Raw genomic sequence first — 22,024 nt, 5'->3', positions numbered from 1 at the left:
GTTGCTACTTACCTTCCCAGGAACACCGGGTGGACCAACCGGACCAAATTCACCCTAGGAGGGAAAGAACATGATTTAAAAAATCCAGTAAAACACACACACACAAATTATGGCAAGCCACTTTGGAGTTTCAATGCGTTAGTGCTCAACCTATGGCCGTGCACTCTTTTCATAGTCATAGAATTCCTTGAGTATGCATGATATAGTCGTACGTATATATAGGTAGTAGCAATACCATTTGGATGTTTTATGCACAGGGACAGACACTGTTTTACTAAATGTTACCACTACATGTTTAAGCTGAACCAATTACCATATATTTTTCAATATTAGGGTTGTGCAATATTGTGAGATTTTTCAACTAAATATTTGACACTGTTTTCTTCAAAACAATGCATGTTTTGGATGAACTATGCAGTTCAAAATGCCCAAACTAAGGCTTTACGAGTAGGCTCTAACAAAAATGTGTCTGCTAAGAAATTCTTAGACAGAAACTTTTTTCTGCCGAGAATTATTGGTTGCTAATTAAGTTTTGCAAAGTTTGAGAAATGAGCGTAATGCGAAGTTTGTAAACTATGCAGGCAATGTTTGAATGTCATCCACTCAATATTAAGTGTGTAGTAGTCCATGTAAATTGCTAATAAAGTCAACGTTTACAGAGAGAATTCTTAGAAACTTCAAAGAAACCATAAAATGTTATTACCCACTGCAATTACCTAAGCAGCTAAGCAGCAAATGGTCTTTTCAAAATCATTATTGGCTTTTGGTTTGAATGCAATTTCTATTCTATCGAATTAACAGCAAATTAAATGAACTACCCAGCTGAAATTAAATGAAGTACCCAGCTGTGAAAGGCTCCCACAAACGTACTTTTTTCAAAATCATTGGACACGTTTGGACCTGAGTCACAGAGCAATGTCCACGTGTACGTGTAACTCACTCAATCTTATTGTTTTATGAATGCACAGTTACTTTTGGTATTCTCCAAAGTTGGGTTTGCCCTCCTTATAAATACACTCATACTCATATCTATGTGTGAGCAAATCTACTGTCAGATGTGGAAGGAAGATGGGATGGGTGACACAGGGATGGAAAGTCCTCTGTGTTTGCACATCAAAAGACTTACTGCCCCCTGCCAACCCTAGAAAATGTCAGAAATGCACTGCTAACAAGGGCTGGAGTACATTTTGTTCAGAGTGTGAAAGAGAAGGAAACACCCCCAAAAGTGGAGAAGATTTAAAGGAAAGTTTTTTTCTAATGGGAAAACATTTCCCCATGCAGAAAGAAAGAAAAAAAATACATGGATTTCCACTTGCCATGCACATTTTCATACTTGCAAAAATACGTGATTTTTTTTTTTATATTGCTGCCAAACATGCTAACGTCTAAAAAACCTGTAACTGACAAACTTTTCAAGCATATTTCTAGTTCTAGGAACTTTTCTGAATTCCTGAAACTTATAAAGTGTCTCTGCTGGTGCAGATGTACTTTTTTTTTTTTTTACACTGGACTATTGGTATTCTTAACAAGTAGATGTTCACAGTTCTCAAATAGGTTGAAAACAAAGGGGCTTATTTACAAGCCCCTTGCGCTATGGGTACGTCACATAGCGTGACGCATCGGTGGTGCAACCTACTGCACAATATTTGCAAGGACACATAAAGCCACATTGCGTGGCTTTACGTGTGCTTGTAAATATCGCCCATCCTCATGCAACACTTTGCATGTAAAGGGCGTGACATGGATGTTACTGTGGGTGTTCCCACGCACTACCCATGTTTTCTGATGCATTTCCAGATTTACGAGAAATTGTAACCCTGGAAATGCGCCAGAATGCTACACTTAACAAAGCTACACAGTTCTTTTCCTGTTTTTTTCCTGTTTGAATGCGTGCTGCATTCTACAGCACGCATGGAAAGAGGAGATCACCTCAATTGATTGTCCCCACGACGCAGGCATCCTTGCACCATGGTTCAAACGTGCCTGCACCGGCGCATGGCAGCCGATTGTGCGCCACGCAGGGGCAAGCACAGAGGTGCAACATATTGTTGTAAATATGTTGCATCCCTGTGCTTTGAAAATGCCTCAGTGCAGCGCAGCGCAGCCAAATGGCTTGCGGCACGCACTGGGTCACTTTCATTGTAAATATGGCACACAAATTGAGTTCTTATCAGAATAACCTTTTTGAGAGAACTCCAAATTGATTTTCAGTAATAATACAGTATTTGGCAGGCTTTCCACGCACTTCATGAAATTGCAAAGTGTCTTCCAGGGCGCAAGCCCATATTCCTGTATTTCATTAATGTTGGCATTATATAGAGAAAATCTGTATACATTTTACTTTCTTGCAGCATCTGGTTTAGAGACAAAGCCGAAGACTTGTTTATGGCGTCATCTAAAATGTTATGTTTTTGATTAAATCCCAACACCCGACTTTTGAAGGTGTCGCAATCAAATCATACACTCTGGGTGTTCATCCTTAAAGCACTAAGGTTAAGACAGATGTCATTGTTTCTTACGAGGTAAATAAAAGTGGTGATTAAGAAGTAGACGCGAAACAGAAATAAAACACAATAACTACCTTGTCACCTTTTTCTCCCCGCGACCCGTCTTTTCCAGACTCCCCGGAGTCACCCTGCATACAAAGGAAAAAACACAGGAACAGGAATTTAGGCAACTTTATTGCATGCTGCACTTGGAGTGGGTATGGGCCTACTCTCAAAGGATCTGTGGAATATCTAAAGAAGGAGTTCTGCAGTAATTACTCTTACAGGCATTTGTGAACTGGCTGCAAAATCCCCAAAATGGGAATATTCAGGAAATATTCCAATAGAATTAGTAGAAAAAAAGGTCTGTGTTCTCTTTGCACTTTTACTCATAGGGAGTTGGGTGTTTTGAGGGCGTGATTTACATAAGCATGAAAGAGTGTGTAAAGGAGTGAATGAAGAGGTGGGGTGTGTAAGAAACAAGGGAATAGAGGTGTTAGTGGGTCCCAATTACATGTCCCCTGATGTGGAAGTTTGTAGGACGGTGCTGTGGATTAGGGAAATGTAGTATGTTGTTACCATGACACCTAAAAAGGTGCTGGTATATTAGAGAAGTTTTACCCCTATATGGCTAATAATTTGAACAAGGAACATGTCTAATAGTGATAAAGTCAGCAATAGCTAGGAATAGAATTCCTAAGGATATAGAAAAGGAATTTCCGCCATGAATAGGATATGAACATGTATAACTTAGAAATGTTTTACGCCTAAGAGACATAAAAGAAAAGGTTTGTGACACACAGGAAAGCAACAATTACCTATCTCTTTTGAACACAAAACCATAAATGTTACTTATGTTGTGGGAGAGAATTTATTGGTACATTTTTAATCATGCTTACAAATTTATTGAAGGCTACATTGTTTAGCTGGGTGCTGCTGAATAAAGGGGCTGCAGGTGAGCCATGAGGTGAGTATGGGTTCCACAGACCATATAGAAACCATATTTCATGACAAGGTTTCAAGACACAGGCTTTGGCTAAAGTTGTTTCAATGGGGAAACGATGCTGCCCTTCTACAATTAAAAAAGTTTTTTTTAAAGATACCTGGACCCAAGTGGAGCTAACTGGAGCTCAAGGATCAACGCCAAGGATTGGCACCTTTGCTATTTGCACTTTACATTGATGATTTTAACTCCAATAATTAATCAGGATGGCGGGGGTCCTCCACAATTTGACAATAAGAACATTTCTCAGTTAATTTACACTGATGATCTTGTTTTGATCTCGAAGACCCAGATCAGTCTCCAAAAACAGTTACAACGACTGGCAGAATATAACTGAGAATGCTAATTAATCACACTCAAACATAAACAATGTCATTTGGTAAAACAAAGTTTACCAAGTTGCCGAGAGCGGCACAAGCAATTAACCAAGTACGGACCATTAATACTGGTTCACCGGTTCAGGGTCATTTTCCTTGTGGCCAGTGTGTGGTTTGCCATTTGACCACATGTACTTTCCAGCTTGACTTGGGTTTAAATCTCCCTGGGTACTAATTAGTCACACCAATTTTAATTCAGAAGCAGTGATTTATCTGATACAATGTCCCTGCAAGTTATACTACATAGGTATGAAAACCCGTAAAGTCAAAACCAGGATGATTGAACACAAGAGCTCAATCAAACGGAAGAACTCCAACACGAAACTCACGAGGCACTTTCTCGATGTGGGTCACACAGAGAGAGACCTTAGATTGGTAGTATTGGACAAACCTCATTACCACAGAGACATGGGACCCATAGAAACCGTGCTGTTCCGCAGAGAACAAAGATGGGTGTTCAAATTGGGGAGTCATCTTAAAGGCCTTAATGATGACATACCCTGGTGTGCTGTGGGCTCTCAAGACAGATGACTTGTGACTCACCTTGCGGCTGCATGGTGAGTCCATATTGACACCTCGCTATCCATCACAGAAGTTCCGAGTAATAACTAATATTTCTATATGATAATAAAGATATGTGGTCCATCTAGATGCTGTAAAGTCCCAGCTAGGAGGGATTTAAATTTTTAAATATAAATATATATTTTTGATACTCAGGTATATACCCCCCTGTAACAGAGGTATTACATCACTCAGCCCTGTCAGATTGACATTTTACTAATAGAAGCCCAGACTAGGAATGGGTCTGATTATTACACTTGATAAGAGAGAAAGGGCTGGTACGCTTGCAGCATTGTATCGCGGAGTTTCCGATAGTAATGACATCCATTTATTACATCACGTGATGCGCGCGTTATAGGCTCCTCACTAGTGCGCACACGTGTGTTATTGAAAATAAGTATTTTTGATCCAATGTACATTCTACTTCTAATTTTTGAATTAGAAATTTACATTTTATACTTCTTTTGTGCAATAAACAGGTGTAATAGAGAATTACATAGACGGCCGTAATTGTGGCCGGATGTTTATGGTGGGGGATTACGTTGTTACCATGGTTACGCCAGTAGCGTGTACGTGACATGAATGCGGTGCGTCCAGCACGCTCGTCTTTCTCTTCTGGGTATTTATTCGTACACAGAGAACGCCGCCGTGCTCCCTCCCGAGGAATCAGGAGGAGACGTGCGTTTACAAAAGGTGAGCTGAGAATCGCCTCTTGTATGGTATTGGAGAATTGTCCCTGGTCGGGTTCGACGAAAAATCCATACCGTATAAAGTGGCTATCGGTACGGGGTAGTAATGATTTACTAGTCACATCCAGTTCAGGTTTTACTGCAAAAACAAGTTCTAGTCACTTGTCGGGCAATCCGAGCACCAGACTAGAAACTAAAGATGGGTTTACAATAACCTGGTGAACAGTAACTAGTGTTAGATACAGCCAGGGGAGATCAAGTATCTCTCGTTGTAATTTACTAGATGGGCAGTATACACTAGGAGATTACAATTTTACACTATCCATAAGTTACAGGACACATTAGGGGCCAACACAATGTAATAGATACCATCTTGTTATCTAGTTATCGCTATGTTGTGGCGTCTGCAGTAGGCTATCAATATTGCTATGTGTTCATACTATTTTTAACCTTCTACTAGAAAAACGGACATGGTCAGATACCCGGTAGAAGGTTGAGTTGGCACATACAAACCACACTTAGGTAAGCACCTTTTCGAAATATGAATTATACCTGATAAGTGGTGCTTTTATAGAAAATGAAAGGTTGTTGTTAAGTTGGGATGTATTATTATTATTTTACAGAGCCCCCTGACCGATCATATTCATCTATGCAAGTGCATGATGGTCAAGGAATAAAGGCCTAAGTATCCCTTTTATTTTTATTCTTTACACTTGATACCGCAGAGTGACTGTTTTTTGATCCTGATGAATGCCCCGAACGCTTAAGTCATCATGGCAGAAACATGTTGATCATTTAAGAGGGTATATATCTATAACCCTTCATTCACTTGCATTTTAATCACTACCACTTAGGAAGGAGGAATAAAGTTGTTACCTCAAAGTAGTTAGTTTTTAATACACTAGCTTCACTTATTGTTTAGCACTCTGCCCCTCCTCATTTCGAGTTGGTAGAACAATTATGTGCTCCGCACTCCTGCTCCTTCCCTCTCGGATTAAGTCGTAGCCCACACAGGGTACCTTGCGGTCCCTGTGGGTTGGAGAAACCCAATGATGAAGCATGTCACCCTCGGGCGAGTGAGGGTTTTTGTCCACAACAGTGTTGTGCCCAACCACTTCCAACTTTCCACTTCACTAGACCTGACAATTTTTTATCGTGCTACCCTATATATTGTGTGTGAGCTTTATAAAATAATAATACCCATCATCATAACTATTATTATTATTATAAAAAAATCATATTAATAATAACAGCAATAATAATAACAATAATAATAAAAATAATAATCCACAACAACACTAATAATAATAACAGCGACACTAATAATAAGAATAAGAATAAAAATAATAAGAGTAACAACAATAAAAATAGTAATAATAATAACAATGATAATAATAATAGTAATACTAATAATAACAATAACAATAATGATAACATTTGTAGTAATAATAACAACAATAGCTATAATAATAATAATATTAAGAATAATAACAATAATAATAATTATAATAAACATAATAATAATAACAACAATAAACATAATAATAATAACAACAATAATATTATCTATAATAATAGTAATACAAAGTCTCTGAGTTCACCACGATGGACTCCGAGCCACTCGTGCCGACAGACATATGTTTTGCCACAGCTTTAAACCTACTTGGAATTGTAAACATTCTATGCCTCTCTCGAGGGTTGTTCTACCAAAACATCTGTCCAACAGTTCTGGCTATTTCCCTTGATTGTATTGTTCTCTGACTTGGAAATGCTCACTTATAAACCTTGAGGCCAAGACGTTGAAGTCTATCCCTTATTATTTGATTTTAGAGTTGACCCTAACTAGGACAAACATCACCATTATCTTAATTAATTTTTATTACAAAGTTTTTGTTATGCAACCAGTGATCTTGATGTATACATTTAGGGATATATTAACCCCCAGGCAGATATTCTGGGTTGCCTTGCAGATGACACTGATTCGGTAGGAATACAAAATAGTTTTAGTAAGATATGTAGATTGGTTGTAGAAGCCCTTACCACTGATAGACCTCCATCGAACCCCCAAGTGCAATTTTTGTATAACCACAAATGCACAAACACTTATAAAGCACTAATGCAAGTTACTAATTGTTGAAGTAAAGGAGTCCACAAGTAATCAAGTAGAAACGTTCCAAGGATGGTGCTTTATAAAGTTCCAGTTACACAAGATGTAGAATGGTGGATAAGATGATTAGTTGGTATAATGTAGCCCCACCAGGAGCAGCCTCCCTGCTGCTCAGCCTGCAATCTTCAACTGACACACCAGATCTCCGAGCAACCCATGCATTCATGACATCATCACACATTCTACACTCAACCAGGCTGAACAGTAGGAAAGATGTCAATGAAAGAAAGGAGATGAGAAATCACATTACACGGGATCGAACTGCAGTTAACCAGGACTGAGAGAATTACAAACAACTAATAGAAAAGAGGAAAACTGAGTTAAGAAATTGAGCCTGGGAGGATTTGGAAAGGACGGTCTACCTTAAAGATAATAGGGGTTTCTGGGAGATAGCAAACCGCCCTTTCCTTTCTGGAAGTTCAATCACGGAAATTGAATGTCACATATTAGAGCCAGAAAGGATAAAGCATTTCTTGTGTATTTTTAGCTCAAACAATGAGGAAATCAATCTCTTAGCCGTAACTGAACTCTCGGTTTCACTCCCAGAACTTCTAAAATTAAGTGAGACTATTTCATTAGGTGAAGTTCGCAAAGCAATTTTAAATTCTGTAACTGGGAAGGCACCAGACTCGGATGGGGTCCCAGCAGAGTTTTTAAAACATAGCCTTGACATCTGGGCCCGTTGCTAACAAATGTTTTTAGAACAGTTATTTAAAAAGGAACTGTAGAGACCTGGAAGAAATATATCACCGTTCCCATTTTTAAGAAATGTGACTGCAGGCCAATCTCATTATTAAATACCTCAGTTAAAATTTTTGGTAGGGTAATTTTAGCAAAATTAGAGGAGTGGACGACCGAGAATTCATTCTTCACGGAAGTGCAAAGTGGTTTTCGCCTGGGCTTGGGGACCACCGTGCAAGCTCTGAACATAACTTTGATCTTAGATAAATATACTAAGGCCAGGAGAGGGGCCATACATATTGCCTTCATGGACCTCTGCTGTGCCTTTGACTTGGTGGACAGGGACATTTAATGGGGAGTCTTGGTTCATGCAGGGATTGACCCTGCATTAGTTCATGTATTAAGAACTCTACATCAAAATATCCATATGAGGATCCGCTATACGCAACAAGGAGACTATACATCCCCTATTCAAGTCTAGCGTTTGAGTCAGACACGGCTGTATTTTGGCCCCTTTTTTATTTATAGCATATATAAATGACTTGGAGACCTTTTTAATTACTTGAACCTGTGATGTCCCCAAAATTGGTACCCGCTTAGTCCCTGTACTATTATACGTAGACGATGCGGTTTTAATTGTGCCCACAGTAAATGGGTGGCAATCACTTTTAAATGGTTTTAACCATTTTATGCAAGATCTGAAGCTGAAGGTGAATTTAAAGAAATCCTATGTTATGACCTGTGGCCCAAAGAATACACTGCCCAAAAAATATTTTATTGGGGAGACTGAGGTTCAATAAACAAAAGCTTTTAGTTATCTAGGTCTGATGTCTAATGAGAAAATGAACTGAGAAAGTTTACTAATTCAGAGAAGACAGGGGATGTAGGCAAATTCTGAATCCATTTTCAGTTTTGCAAAGACGTTAGGACAAAAACCCTTGCAGAAATGATTATGCTTTATGACTGCAAAGCTCTCAATATGGGCACATACGTGGCTGCAAAATTGGCTATTCTATTCCTAAGGCTCTACAAGGAGCAGAAAATAAATGTTCAAATAGATTATTAGGGACCCCAATGACCACTCCAAGTTTTATTACTCAAAAGGAGTTGAGCGTGGGGTTTTTGAAAGATACGGTAGGAAAGGCCCCCATTCAATTATGGTGCAAAATTTGGAACACACAGGAACTGAGCTTCACCTGTAATATAATAAAAGATTGCCTCGTGCAAAGTAATATGATTGCTATACTGTGAATCAAGTACATTAAAAACTCGTTTTGTGACCTGGGACTGAGTGACTTTTTTGTAGAACCACATAAAATACCCCAAAATGCAAAGAATTTAATAAAAGAAAAATATATTTCATATATAGTGAGGAAGCTAGGCTAATGAAGGTACTAGACCTCCTCACGGTTCAATCATAAGTGCCACTTTCTACATCTAAAGCTATGGAGCCCTTTTTGACCTGGGTAAATGAACTCGAGCTAAGGTTCTACCAGACTAGGTTATGCAGGAACAAGATTCTCTTTTTGGTGGCTTTCCCATTGCCAGGTACATGGTTTCAATCATTACCTTATTGTCCATGTGATGGGAAATCACATCAATCAATGAAGCACTTTATGCTCTTTTACACAATGTATTCTTCTCTTAGGTTACGGTTTCTGTGCCCAATTTTAGGAGGGAGATTTCGTAATAATCACCAGGAGGGTTTGTGTTTCCTCCAGCGCTTGGAGTCCAAAATCATATGCCGCTCAGTCTTAAATTTTATTACCCAAGCACTGAAACTGAGAAGCACTTTAGCTCAAGGTAATGAGTGTGTAAGGACTTTTATCTGTAAGCCTGAAGAGTTATCATGAAATGGTGTCATTCACTGGGATTTTAAAATATTTCTTTAAGTACTCGTACTTTTCTTTTAAATGTGGGGCCAGTTGATATTTGCATGAGTTTATTGTGATTTGATAGTTTTAAGCCCCTGCCCCCTCACATCTACCACAGAGCCCCACCCTCTTAAACACCTACATGGCCCCCCTCGCAGCCATCATCCGACAACACGGCCTGAACATCGTATCCTACGCCGATGACACCCAGCTCATCCTCTCCCTCACCAAAGACCCCACCACTGTCAAACTCAACTTCCTGAAAGGAATGCAAGACATCGCAATTTGGATGACCAACAGCGGCCTGAAGCTCAACACCAAGAAGACAGAAGTCCTTGTCCTTGGTACCACCCCTTCTGCATTGGACAGCACCGGGTTGCCGACCGCCCTCGGTAGCCCAACTAGCCCTTCAGACACCACGCCAAGAACCTCGCAATCCTACTGGACTCAGCACTCACCATGAACTGACAGGTCAATGCCGTCACCTCCAGCTCCTTCAACACCCTCCGCATCCTCCGCAAGATCCCACCTGAGTCAAGGAAGACAGTCACCCACGCACTCAACACCAGCAGACTGGACTAGGGAAACGCACTCTACGCCGGCATATACAAGTCCCTACTCCGCAAACTCCAGACAATACAGAACGCTGCCGCAAGACTCGTCCTCAGCATCCCAAGACACAAACACATCAGCCAACACCTATGAAGTCTCCACTGGCTTCCCGTGGAGAAAAGAGTCACTTTCAAAATCGTCACTCACGCCTACAAATGTCTACACAATAATGGACCCAAATACCTCAATGACAGAATCAACTTTCACATACCCAAAAGAAACCTCCGCTCTTCCAACCTCGCACTGGCCGAAACCCGTGCATCCACAGAGCCAGTGCAGGCGGAAGATCCTTCTCTCACATTGCAGCCAAGACCTGGAACGAGCTACCGGCAGAGATAAGACGCACCCCCTCCACAGAACACCTTCAGGAAGACCCTCAAGACCTGGCTCTTTGGCTAAACACATCTGCGCCCCCCCTCCCCCTCTCGGCACCTTGAGACCCTCACGGGTGAGTAGCTCACTTACAATTCCCTGATTGATTGATTGATTGATTGATTGTTTTTATTGTGCATTTATGGTTTTTGTGGCCGAATAAAGCTTGACGATGATATGATGAATGCTTAATAACTGTCCATTATAGATTTTCTAAGGGAGTGTTGTGCAAATTAATGTCTATATTTGATATTCACCTGTCAACAATATTCATATACGTGAAGTTTAGTTAGCAACCTGCAGACAGGATGCGAGCTCGATGAGGTAGGTAGTATGTCGGCAGAAAGGACTTTGCTCATTTAATGCAGCAGAGCTCTAAGTTACGACTTAGGAGTAGCCCACAGATAGTGCAAGGACTAAACAATGCAAAATGTGGCAGCACACTGTTCTAAACTGCATAGAAGTCGCATAGAAGTACCCTTATGACTGACCAGGACTGCAGCCTGTTAAGTCATTCATCTCTCTCCCACAGTTACCAATAGCATGGGGTCCTGTAACTCCAGGGAGGCAAGAGTTAACAGCGGGCCATATAGGTTGATTCTTGAGACTTCCATTTAAAAATGAGGAATATTGGGGGAAGCTGTAATTCTGTGTCCGATTCCCCCAGTAACTTCTGATTTTGCTCCAGAGTTTCACCCAGAGATTTCTGATGCTTTCAACAGCCAGAATCCCTCGGAGAAACAAAACCTAGTTGCCGTGTGAACGCATATGTCATAATTCTAATGAGGTCGGTAACTACTGACACCAGTTTTATCAGACTTAACAGTCCACTCATACTGAAAGCTTATGGGCCACATGAATTAAAAATCCACTTTGCATTCCCTAAATAGCGAATTTTAGGTAATTGCTATTTAAGGAATGTAAAATGGTATGTGGGAAAATAGCGATTACCTAATAGCGATCCCTACAGTGTCACAATCTCAATTAGGTAATTGCTATTAGGTAATACTAGTCCATTTGTTCCTGTAGGTCTAAACGCCCATAGGTGAGAATGGTTTTGTATTACTTATTTGCGATTACCTAATTGGTAATCGCAAATTAGGTAATGGAAAACCAAGGGTGCCCGGGGGCCTAAGGCACCCTGAAAAACCCCAAAACAAATGTGCACATTTAAAGCACACACATTCTCTAGGGGCCTGTGTGCGTTACATGGCACTTTCAAAAATGCATGTTTTGTGCATTTTCAAAAATTTCACAGCTTGCATTTAGAAAATGCTGGATACATGTGCTTAGAGAATCGCAAATTTTGATTCCCTAGATGTAATAGTAATTTTAGGTAATCGCAAAAAATTGTGATCACCAAAAATGCACTGCTAAAGCTTTTCATACATCCTAAAAGGGTATTTTGCATTCCCAAACAGTTAAATTTAGTGATTCGCACCACCTGTGAATGAGATATAGGTTGATACATGTGGCCCTAAGTGCTTTTGGCATAGATTACACCAGAGTAGTGTTGTAATTCACCTAATTGTAGAGTGATGCACTTACAGCAGCATTTCACGGGTTGTTGAAGTGTTTATTTGTCCCTCGAAATCTTAAATATGATTTTTTCACTGCGGTCTTTATGGCATGTATATAGTGTGTCTACTAGTTCTAACATTAATTTCACGGTTTCCATAGTAACCCGCCCCCTTCATGAGTTTCTCTGATTTAGGTGCACAGCTCCATACTGAAAAAGATATTTTCGAAGATAAGACCGGCTCTCCTCCTGTAAGCCTGAATTTCTACGAATTTCTTTTCATAGAGTAAAATTTGTGATTTGGGCCCACAATTATTATAAAAACCATGCTTACCTTATCGCCTTTTTCTCCTCGCCGGCCTGGTATTCCACTTGGCCCTGGGAGGCCGCCCTCCCCCTATAAAGGGAGAGAAGATTTGCATATAAGAATGTATACTATTACCTATACCCCTATTCCTGGTATTTAGATGAATTGTGATTGTTGGGCTCAGTAAGGTATATATTGCACCATACTGTACTGCTGATCCTATGCCTGACTGTTAAAATAGTTTAGTAAGATAAAACTCAACATATTGAACTGATGCCATCTCGTGGTAAAATGTCAGTATTACAGTTTGTATCATGTCACTTCGTCGATTCTGCAATATGTGAGTAAGCAGTGGTGGTCACGCTATTTTAAAACAATAACAGATAAAGAAGGAACACTCACTGGAGAGATCAATAATAAAAATACAATTAAGTATACAAATGTAAGTAAGAAGAGAAGCTGTATAATATTTTCTAAAAGTTGTAGAGAATAAAGGACTGAAGGAAAGGGCAGCCAGCCGCTTCTAAATCCTGCTTACCGAAATAAACGCAAACCCGCGCGCTTTCATTTGTTTTTTTCACTCAGACCAGTGAAACACACGTTACCAATGTGCACTCTAGAATGCGCCTTAATTTGATGACGAGGGCGTGGCTTCTGAGACCTATTGTGACATCATTCACCAGATGTCTCTTTTAAAGCAGCCCTGCTGCTCAGATGAGGGTACTCTGGTATCGGGTACGTAAGCTGCCACACTCATATCAAACCTCAATATTTTTGAACACCAAATTTACTTGACTGCTTCGGGCTGAGATGAGTGTCCATGGGTTTAGAGGACGTAGTACAGGGTGAGGGGGCCTGGAAATGCAAGACTCAGGACTTGGGGGTGGGAGCTGGGGCCTGAGAGTGAGACCGTGGTGCTGGGAGTGATGGGGGAGGGTCTGAGAAGGTCCTCGTTTATCCGAGGTTGGGAAAGCGGCCCCGAGGGATGTTGCCATGGACCTGAATAGCTGACCCGGGATAGTGATGGAATACTTGGAATGTGATGCAGGGCCTGGAGCTTAGAGAGAGTCTGGAAATTAAGCTTCCAGGGCATGATTGTTGTAATTGATGGGAGGTGAGGTGAGGACCCGTGGCTGATGTAGAGGGCATGCAAATGATGTGGAGTGGGGTCTGTGAGACATTATTGAGATATCTATGGGGCAAAAGGTCTGCTCTGGAGCCTGTAGCCAGGTGGAATGGAAGTCTTGGGCCTGATGGATGAGATGGAGGTCTGGGATTCACTGTTTCTGAAAATGTGGAGGGAGTGGGCTGAGTGGAAGTGGGACTGCTGAGACCAGAAACATCCATCTGTACTAGAACTACGTCAGCTAGTTACACTGCACACACCATCAAGTGAATTGTTTATAGATAAGCACATTATTTTTAATGTAATCATTCATTCATGGATTTTTTATTTGTAGCTGCAGTTAACATTTCTTTGTTAACGTTATAGATTATGACACATTTTAGTGATGGAACAGTAAGCCGAATGGGTAGCTTTCTAAAAGTCAGTGCGTTTGCGAATGATTTGTGTTAAAAAGCTATTGTATGAACGTCTATACAAAATGAATTGAATACATATTTTTATGAACTCTGTGTGTGTTTCAAAATACGATAGACAGCGCCACACAAAAATACTTGTATGAAATCATGTATTTCTGGAGGGAAAACTGCACGATCTTAAATGGTGCAATTGTTAAGTGCATACATGGAGACATTTATCCACAAACGACTGAAGACGAGTCTTGTTTTCTTCCATGCGCTGATTTATTACTCAGCCCTCCCACAGTAACACTTCTCTAAACGCGGAAGTGAGGTGGAACGTGCCAAAATGTTTTGTGCAGCGTGAAGGGACAGGTCACTGCACAGGGGCAGCAAAACACATGTGCATTGCCTACATTGGCAGATTTCATTTATTGTTAATTATGTTCGTAGTGTAGGGTGATCAACCTGGAAACTGCATCCCTTCCAGTAGGATGTCAGATAACTGTTGCATATTGTATCTGTAATCAGTCTCAGAAACAGAGAGAGTGATTGTCAACAAAGGAGACAGACGCCTGTTCAGGGAGTCACAGGGTGTCTGTCTACACAGGCCTCACAGACAATCACGCGTTTCACTGGTTCTCTGGTGAAGCTCAAATCCCCTTAGTGTAGCATTGAAATTACTTTCTGCACCCAAGAAAAAATGCGACATGCGTAAGGCCCAGTGGATATTTTCGACAAATGTAAATGTCTTTGGGGCATATATCAAAGAACGGCGTTAAAATTATCGCTGCTTTAGCGGCACACGGCGATAATGGGCTTGATAATATGCCCTTGAGGATTCCTATAGAAGCCCAGGTTCTGGTGTCAACGTGGGTTTCTATGGGAATTCTCCGCGGCATATTATCAAGCCCATTATCGCCGCTTTAGCGGCAGTTTTCGGCCGCTAAAGCGGCGATAATTTTAACGCCGTGCTTGATAATATGCCCCTTTGACCTTTATGGGTCCTTCAACCTGAGTAACATTTTTGTCTCCCCAGATGATCATTAAAATATCAACAACAAAAAAGGCGTTAAGGTTTTCTTCCTTCGCCTCGGGGCAATGGACACATCTTACTTTGTAGGTTGGACGCTTGTGAATAACCCTTTTAGTTTCCAAGTGCTCTCCAGTTCAGCAGCTTTCTTTATTTTAGTCACTTGGAACGTGGCACTGCGATGACGTCACGAGGTCAGCATATAGCAGCTTACAACAAAAGTCATGCCCTGCCTGCTGTAGAGAGCCATCCGGCTCTTGCTATACTTTGTATCTTCTGCACCATCCCTCGTGACCGGGCTCGGTCCGAGGGTATAAATAAAGGGGCCCAAGTCACACGTAACCTTCGGTCGAAAACGCAGTATAGTGTGTATCCATACTTTACTGAGCACGCTGCGAAGGCCCACTGAATATCCGAGGCCCGCGCCTTACACTGGCGATGAGGGGAGCACGGATCCACGCTCCCTCTCTCCCCCTTGCTGCAACACACCGTCGTCCGGTGTGCTCCAGGCGTGCCACTCAGCTGTCGGAAAGATCGGCGCTCCCGCTTGAGCTCCTCTTACGTTGCTGCCCAGATTCGGCACCCCGCTGGGGCATCCTGTGCAGCCATGAGGGAAGCAACTCTCTGACCCATCCCGGGCCGCATGGCTAAGCGCATGTGACTCGGAGCGGAAGAGCTCCACAACAACGGCAACACACTGCGGGGCCCGGCCTGCACGAGACGCACGGCGCGGGGCCTTAAAGACTACAACGCGCTGCCAGGCGGGCAACTAGAGCAAAATTTCGGGGGGGGCTGAAAAAGATTTCGGGGGGGGCTGAAAAAGATTTCGGGGGGGGCTAAGTCTTCCAGCCATAGGCAGAGTGGCTGTAAGAAGGGGTGAACACACAACAAAAGCCTCATTAACGAGTAAATGGTCTTTTAAAGACCTGTTAAGTACTCAGGTGCGGCTGCAATCAGACGGACGCCAGCCCGCGAGGCTGTCTCAGCCGGGCTGACGCACATGACGGGGGGGGGCTGAAGCCCGGTGAGCCCAATGGGTGTTGCGCGCCTGCGCGCTGCCCATCTCCTGCCGTCCGGAGGCTGAAAAAGAGCCGCAGGCCCCACCAGACTTGTCACGAGGGCGAAGAGAAGTGCCAATAAGACTGGGCCAGAACGACATTGCAACCACAGCCTGAACCTGACCCAGGAGCACCATCAGAGGGTACACATAGCCCCAACACAAGGGCAAGCCAGCCCCAAGGCCCAGGGGAGGAGTGACATAAGAGCCCAAGACAGCACAGGTCAGGAGCAAGGAGAGACCCAGGTCCTTCACTCTACGGTGATAAAGACACAGCAACACCTCGCCCGCGGCACGCAGGGCCCCACATCCCGCAGGAAGGGACAAGCATCTGCACACAATGGGAGACCCGCCACCACCACCACAGCCGCAGGCACAAGCACAGCCAACACCATATTCACATGCATCTGTGACCCCTATACCCCTGTTCAGCCAGCTTGCTGACCCCGCCACTGTCGCCCCAAGATGGAAGCTCTGGGTGGGTCGCCTAAACAACTACTTTTCAGGAACCCGAGAGATGGATAGGATGGTAAAACGGTCACTGTTGATGCATTTTGGTGGCGACTGAGTTTATGAACTGTTCGAGGTGCTGCCTGACACCGGGGCGGCCCATGAACATGACGCAGCCATCGTGGCGTTCAACAGATACTTCAACCCGCAAATGAACCCGGATTATGAGTGGTTCAAGCTGCGCCAGGCCCGGCAAACGGAGGCGGAAACGGTAAACATGTTCTACGCCCGGCTGAGGAAGTTAGCGTGCACAAACATTGATCATACGGAGGAAATTAGGGTGCAGATTATCCAGGGATGCAAGTCCGTTGAGCTGAGACGCCAGATGCTTGGCCAACCCAGAATATCCCTGGATGAAATCCTCATCCTAGCCCGCTCTCACGAGCTGTCAGACAGATGGGTGGAAGAGATGAAGGCCGTCTGTGTTCACAACACTCCGACTGCTCAAACACAAAAAATGGTCTACGTCAAGGAAGAGACGGTAGAGGCGTTACCACGGCATCCCGGACCTGGACTTGGACAAGGGTGAGCCACAGTGGGTAGGCCCAATTGAAAATGTGGGCATTGCAGTTTCGACCACAAAGCGCAAGACCGATGCCCAGCCAGAGGACAGATCTGCTCAAAATGTGGCAAGGCCAATCATATGCTAGCATCTGTCGAAGTGGGGGAGGACGCTCCGGAGGAGGTGCATCCAGAGGACGGCCCACGACCCTACGACACCTAACGCTTGAAGTCAACGAACCCACAGAAACACCAAAAGAACAGGGAGCCACCGCCTACTACTAGGATGATGTCGACCCTTTTGCTATTTCGTTTGCGGGACAGCCAGGCCGCAAGAAGCACCCCACTCCGATGTGCGATATACAAGTCAACAGGACCTCAGTGCATGCACTGATAGACACTGGTGCATCCGTGAATGTAATGGACTCGGATCAATACAAGAGATTGTCACCCAAGAAGCCCCTTGCACATAGTTCATCCAAAATCTACATCTATACCGCTACTAGGAGTGATTGAGTACGACGTCTCAAGCTCAGAACACTCTGTGGAGCCCAGATTCCACGTACCGATGGGTAAAAAGGGAACGCTGCTGGGATGCCACACCGTGGAAGACCCAGAGCTGGTGTTTTTTGCCAAGCAGGTGCACGACACCCATGCAGAGGACATCCTGAGTGAATTCCCACAACTATTACAGGGTTTGGGCAGACTAAAGGGGCACCAAGCAAAACTGCACATCGACAAGGCCATCAAGCCGAGAGCGCTTCAACACCGGCGCATTCCATTCCATCTCCGCCCCCTTGTGGAAAAGGAGCTGCAATACCTGGAAGACTTGGCGGTCATCGCAAAGGTGTTGAGACCCACCCCGTAGGTGTCCCCGGTGGTGGTCCCGCCAAAGTCGAAACATCCTGGTGCCATTCATTTATGTGTCGATAAGAGGCTTCCCAATCAGACCATCCAGAGGGAGAGGCACGTGACCCCAACGATGTATGACATCGTGGCAGACTTGAATGGGGTACAATGGTTCAACTTGGCTTGACGTCTGGATACCGCCAGTTGGAGTTGGCGACCGAAAGTCCCTACATAACCACCTTTTCTACGCAAATTTGCCTCCGACGGTACAAACGGCTCAGCTTCGGTGTCTCCTCTGCCGCAAAGGTGTTTCAGAATGCCATCAAGGAAACCCTCTCAGGCCTGGTTGGAGTAATAAATCTAAGTGACAACATCCTGATATACTTCCAGAGTCTGGAGGAACACCAAGTTCGGCTGAGATCGACCCTGCAAAGACTGGCGGACTGTCTACTCACCCTGCATAAGAAGAAATGCGCCTTCTATCAAGGGTTGATAGATTTCTTTGGGTATGTCTTTTCCTGAGACGAACTCCGTGTCGATCCGCGGAAGGCGGTGGCCATCAGAAATGCCTCGGTTCCCCAGAACCCAACAGAAGTCCAGAGTTTCCTCGGTATTGTGACATCCTGCGGGAGGTTTATTCAGAACCTAGCCACACTCTCAGAACCAATGCGCCAGCTGACTAAGACAGGCACCCCCTGGGAATTGGGCCCCAAAAGAGGAGTTGACATTTCAGAACATCAAGAAGGTTCTTCTGGACCAGACAATCATGGCGTACTTTCACCCCAAGAAGAATACAGAACTCGAGTTGGACGCCAGCCCCATAGGGCTCGGACGGTCCTTTTGCAGGAGATTGCCAAGGGAGTTTGTGTCCTGTTCGCCTACGCGTCGGGCGTTATCCCAGACGGAAACGTGGTACACCCCAATTGAGTGAGAGGCCCTATAACTCTGCGGCCATCCATTCAGAGTGGTGGCCAACCACAAACCCATGCTGCCACTGTTCAATGGATCGGCTCGCCTGGCACAGCCAAGAATAGAAAGGTGGGCGATTGAGCTACAGGCATACTCCTTCCAGCTGCACTATAGACCTGGGGCAGACAATCCCGCTGACTTCTTGTCCAGGCTCCCCACACACGGCGGAAGCAAAGCAACCCCCGAGGAGGTGATACACACCCAAGCGTTCGTGAACATGATCGAGGCCAACGCTTGTCCCGTAGCCGTGACAAGGGAAGATCTTCGAGAGGCCACAGTCACGGACGACACCCTGGGAAGGATAAAGGAGGCCCTTGCAAAGGGGCACTGCCATCGATTCCTCGATGGAGCAAATATACTCACAGTGGAAGAACAGAACAGCAGACGCCAACTCTGGAGAGTATGACATGAGCTCAGTGTAAGCGGGTCTGGACTTGTTCTACGAGGGCAAAGGATCGTAGTCCCGAGAAGCCTATGCAAACTAATGGTCACGCTCGCTCACCACGGACATCAGAGGACCGCCAAGACGAAGGCAAGACTGGGCACAAACGTGTGGTTCCCCAACATGGAGGAGATGGTGGACGAAGAAGTCAAGCAGTGACACCCGTGCACCATCACCGGCTTTGACCCCACTCCAGCACCCGTAATAACGGAAGAACCCTGTCTCATACTCTGGACGAAGATTAGCATTGACTTTAGGAGTTTCCCGGACGGGTGTCATACCATGGAGGTCCTGGACTCGTTCTTGAAGTTCCCCATCGTTGAGCTGGTACCATCTACGGCGTTCATCTATGTACAGCCAGCCCTGGAAAGGACGTTCGCGATGTTCGGGCTTCCAGATTAAGTCAATTCAGACAACGGGCCACCTTTCCAGGGTCAAGACTTTTGTGACTTCCTGGCACGCTGGGCTATCAGGCTTCAGCGAATCAACCCACAATGGCCTCAAGCCAACAGCGAGGTGGAGCACTTCATGAAGACGCTGAACAGGGCCCTCAGGATAGGAGCGGACCAGCACCAAGACCCTGAAGTGTGTTTGCATCAGTTCCTACTGGCCCACTGCCAAACGCCTTATTCCAAGACAGGGTGCGCCCCAGTCTCTCCACTATTTAAGTGCCTTCCACGTGACCTAATCCCTGAGGACCCTAAATGGGCACTGCTTGCCCTGGATGTCGAAAAAGCCCAACAGAAGAAGCAGGTGACAAACGAGAAGGCGACGGAAAAGCACAGAGCAAGAGCCCCAACGCTGGGTGTAGGGTCCTAAGTAATATTCAAAGACCACCACCTGGGCTGGAAGTTTTGTACGCCATATGACCCTGAAGTATGGACTGAAACTTGAGTAGATGGCTCTATGATCACTGCTCAACGTGGCCGACAAACAGTTGTGAGGAACGTGTCGTGGTTTAAAGAACTGGCTGATAACGCCACTCTTGCAGGCCCGTCCTGGGAGGAAGACGAAGAGCCCGTTGATGCCCACGTGGTGCCCACCCCTGATGAAGACCAGTATCCAGCACCCTCTGCGCAGCTGGCAGGGGGAGCAGCAACAGGAAGCAGCCAGTATGAAGGGGTATCCCGCGAAGGATCTGTGGGTTCCCCCGAAAGGGGAACAGGTGACTCCGGACGAGAACAGCCCAGGAGCCAACACTAACAGCTGCAACCAAATCCTGTGCCCAGCCAAAGACTAAGAGACTATATGTGCTGAGTCACCAATGAACGCATGGACCTGATGGGTGTAGTTTCAGCCAGTGTTTGTCTCCTCCAGTTTGCTATACTTTGTATCTACTGCACCACCCGTGACTGGGCTCGGTCCGAGTGTATAAATATAGGGGCCGAGGTCGCACGTGACCCTCGGCTGAAAACGCAGTATAGTGTATGACCATACCTTACTGAGCACACTGCGAAGGCCTACTGCATATCGGAGGCCTGCACACTACACCTGCTACTACATACTGCGCATGCCCACACTACTTCAGAGAAAAACTGGGTTAAATAATTCTCTTTACACACAGCAGGGGAATAAAAATAGTGTGTTTCTCTGCACTGAGCTAGCGGAGCCCATAAGGATACAGGCCCGGGTCCTCTACAGCTGCCTTTGTGCTGTTGTACCAGAAATCCCACAGAGAAACAAGCATGGATGCACCTATTATGTGTCCTACATGCTTCCATCACCCAATCTAAATTCTGCTGTCCTAGAGTAAGGTGACACTGGCCTCACCACAGCAGCAGCCAAGCACCCTGAGATGAGAGGGAGGGCACTGAAAGCCAAGCCCATGCACCATTGGGCCAGGTGACTACCAGGGACGTGTTCTGGTGGGGAATCCCCCATTACTCCACTCCAGCTCCCTTTTCACAGGTGAACTAGGAAGTGAAAGTGCCACGATGTGAAGTCTGAGGTGACGCTCCGGTGAGGGAAGGAGGCGGGTGTGAGAAGTTGGCCTGATATATGCTGTCCACTAGTTATAGTGGGCACCTTGTATCAGTCCAAACAACCCCTTATTGGTTATAGGTTAAAGACCACCTTTATTGAAAGCTATCCTAGTGGTAGCTATGGAGGGCAGCCTTCAGGCTAAGTCTTGAAGGAATGTAAAGCAGCTTGTTTTACCCGTCTTTAATCTTCTGAGTCACTAAATGAAAGATATCCACAGTCCACACCAGGTATATATATAAAATATATGTATTTATTACTAAACACACCCTCCTAGTTTCTTTATGAGACTAGAGGTCAAAACACATAAGTTACACTTCAATAATCACAGTAAAATAGCACAAATACACGTCAGGCCCTAGGGGTGAGCAACACCATATACTAAAATAGTGGTATAAGAACCACAACTTAACTAGACACAAGGCCTAGAGCCTGTAGAATCACTGGGACCCCAAGGAACCACCCAAGGTAGTGACACAGGGGACCCACGGGGGCCGTGTGCAGTGTGTGAACA

The 22,024-nt window shown here is 44.5% G+C and overlaps 1 protein-coding gene across 1 annotated transcript in view; it reads right to left on the bottom strand.

Moving 5' to 3' along the window:
- The window catches only part of COL22A1 (collagen type XXII alpha 1 chain), a 1,010,593-nt gene that overhangs the window by 219,848 nt on the left and 768,721 nt on the right, over nucleotides 1-22,024 (bottom strand). Inside the window, exons 30-32 of the mRNA XM_085604869.1 lie at nucleotides 12,676-12,738; nucleotides 2,582-2,635; nucleotides 13-54 (exon numbers count right to left, since the gene is read on the bottom strand). Of these exons, the coding sequence (XP_085460995.1) occupies nucleotides 13-54; nucleotides 2,582-2,635; nucleotides 12,676-12,738 (159 nt within the window). The remainder of the gene's footprint in view (nucleotides 1-12; nucleotides 55-2,581; nucleotides 2,636-12,675; nucleotides 12,739-22,024) is intronic.

The sequence above is a fragment of the Triturus cristatus genome, chromosome 5_1 (assembly GCF_964204655.1).
Source record: "Triturus cristatus chromosome 5_1, aTriCri1.1, whole genome shotgun sequence".
Classification (NCBI taxonomy): domain Eukaryota; kingdom Metazoa; phylum Chordata; class Amphibia; order Caudata; family Salamandridae; genus Triturus; species Triturus cristatus.
This window is presented reverse-complemented; position numbering and strand designations above follow the sequence as displayed.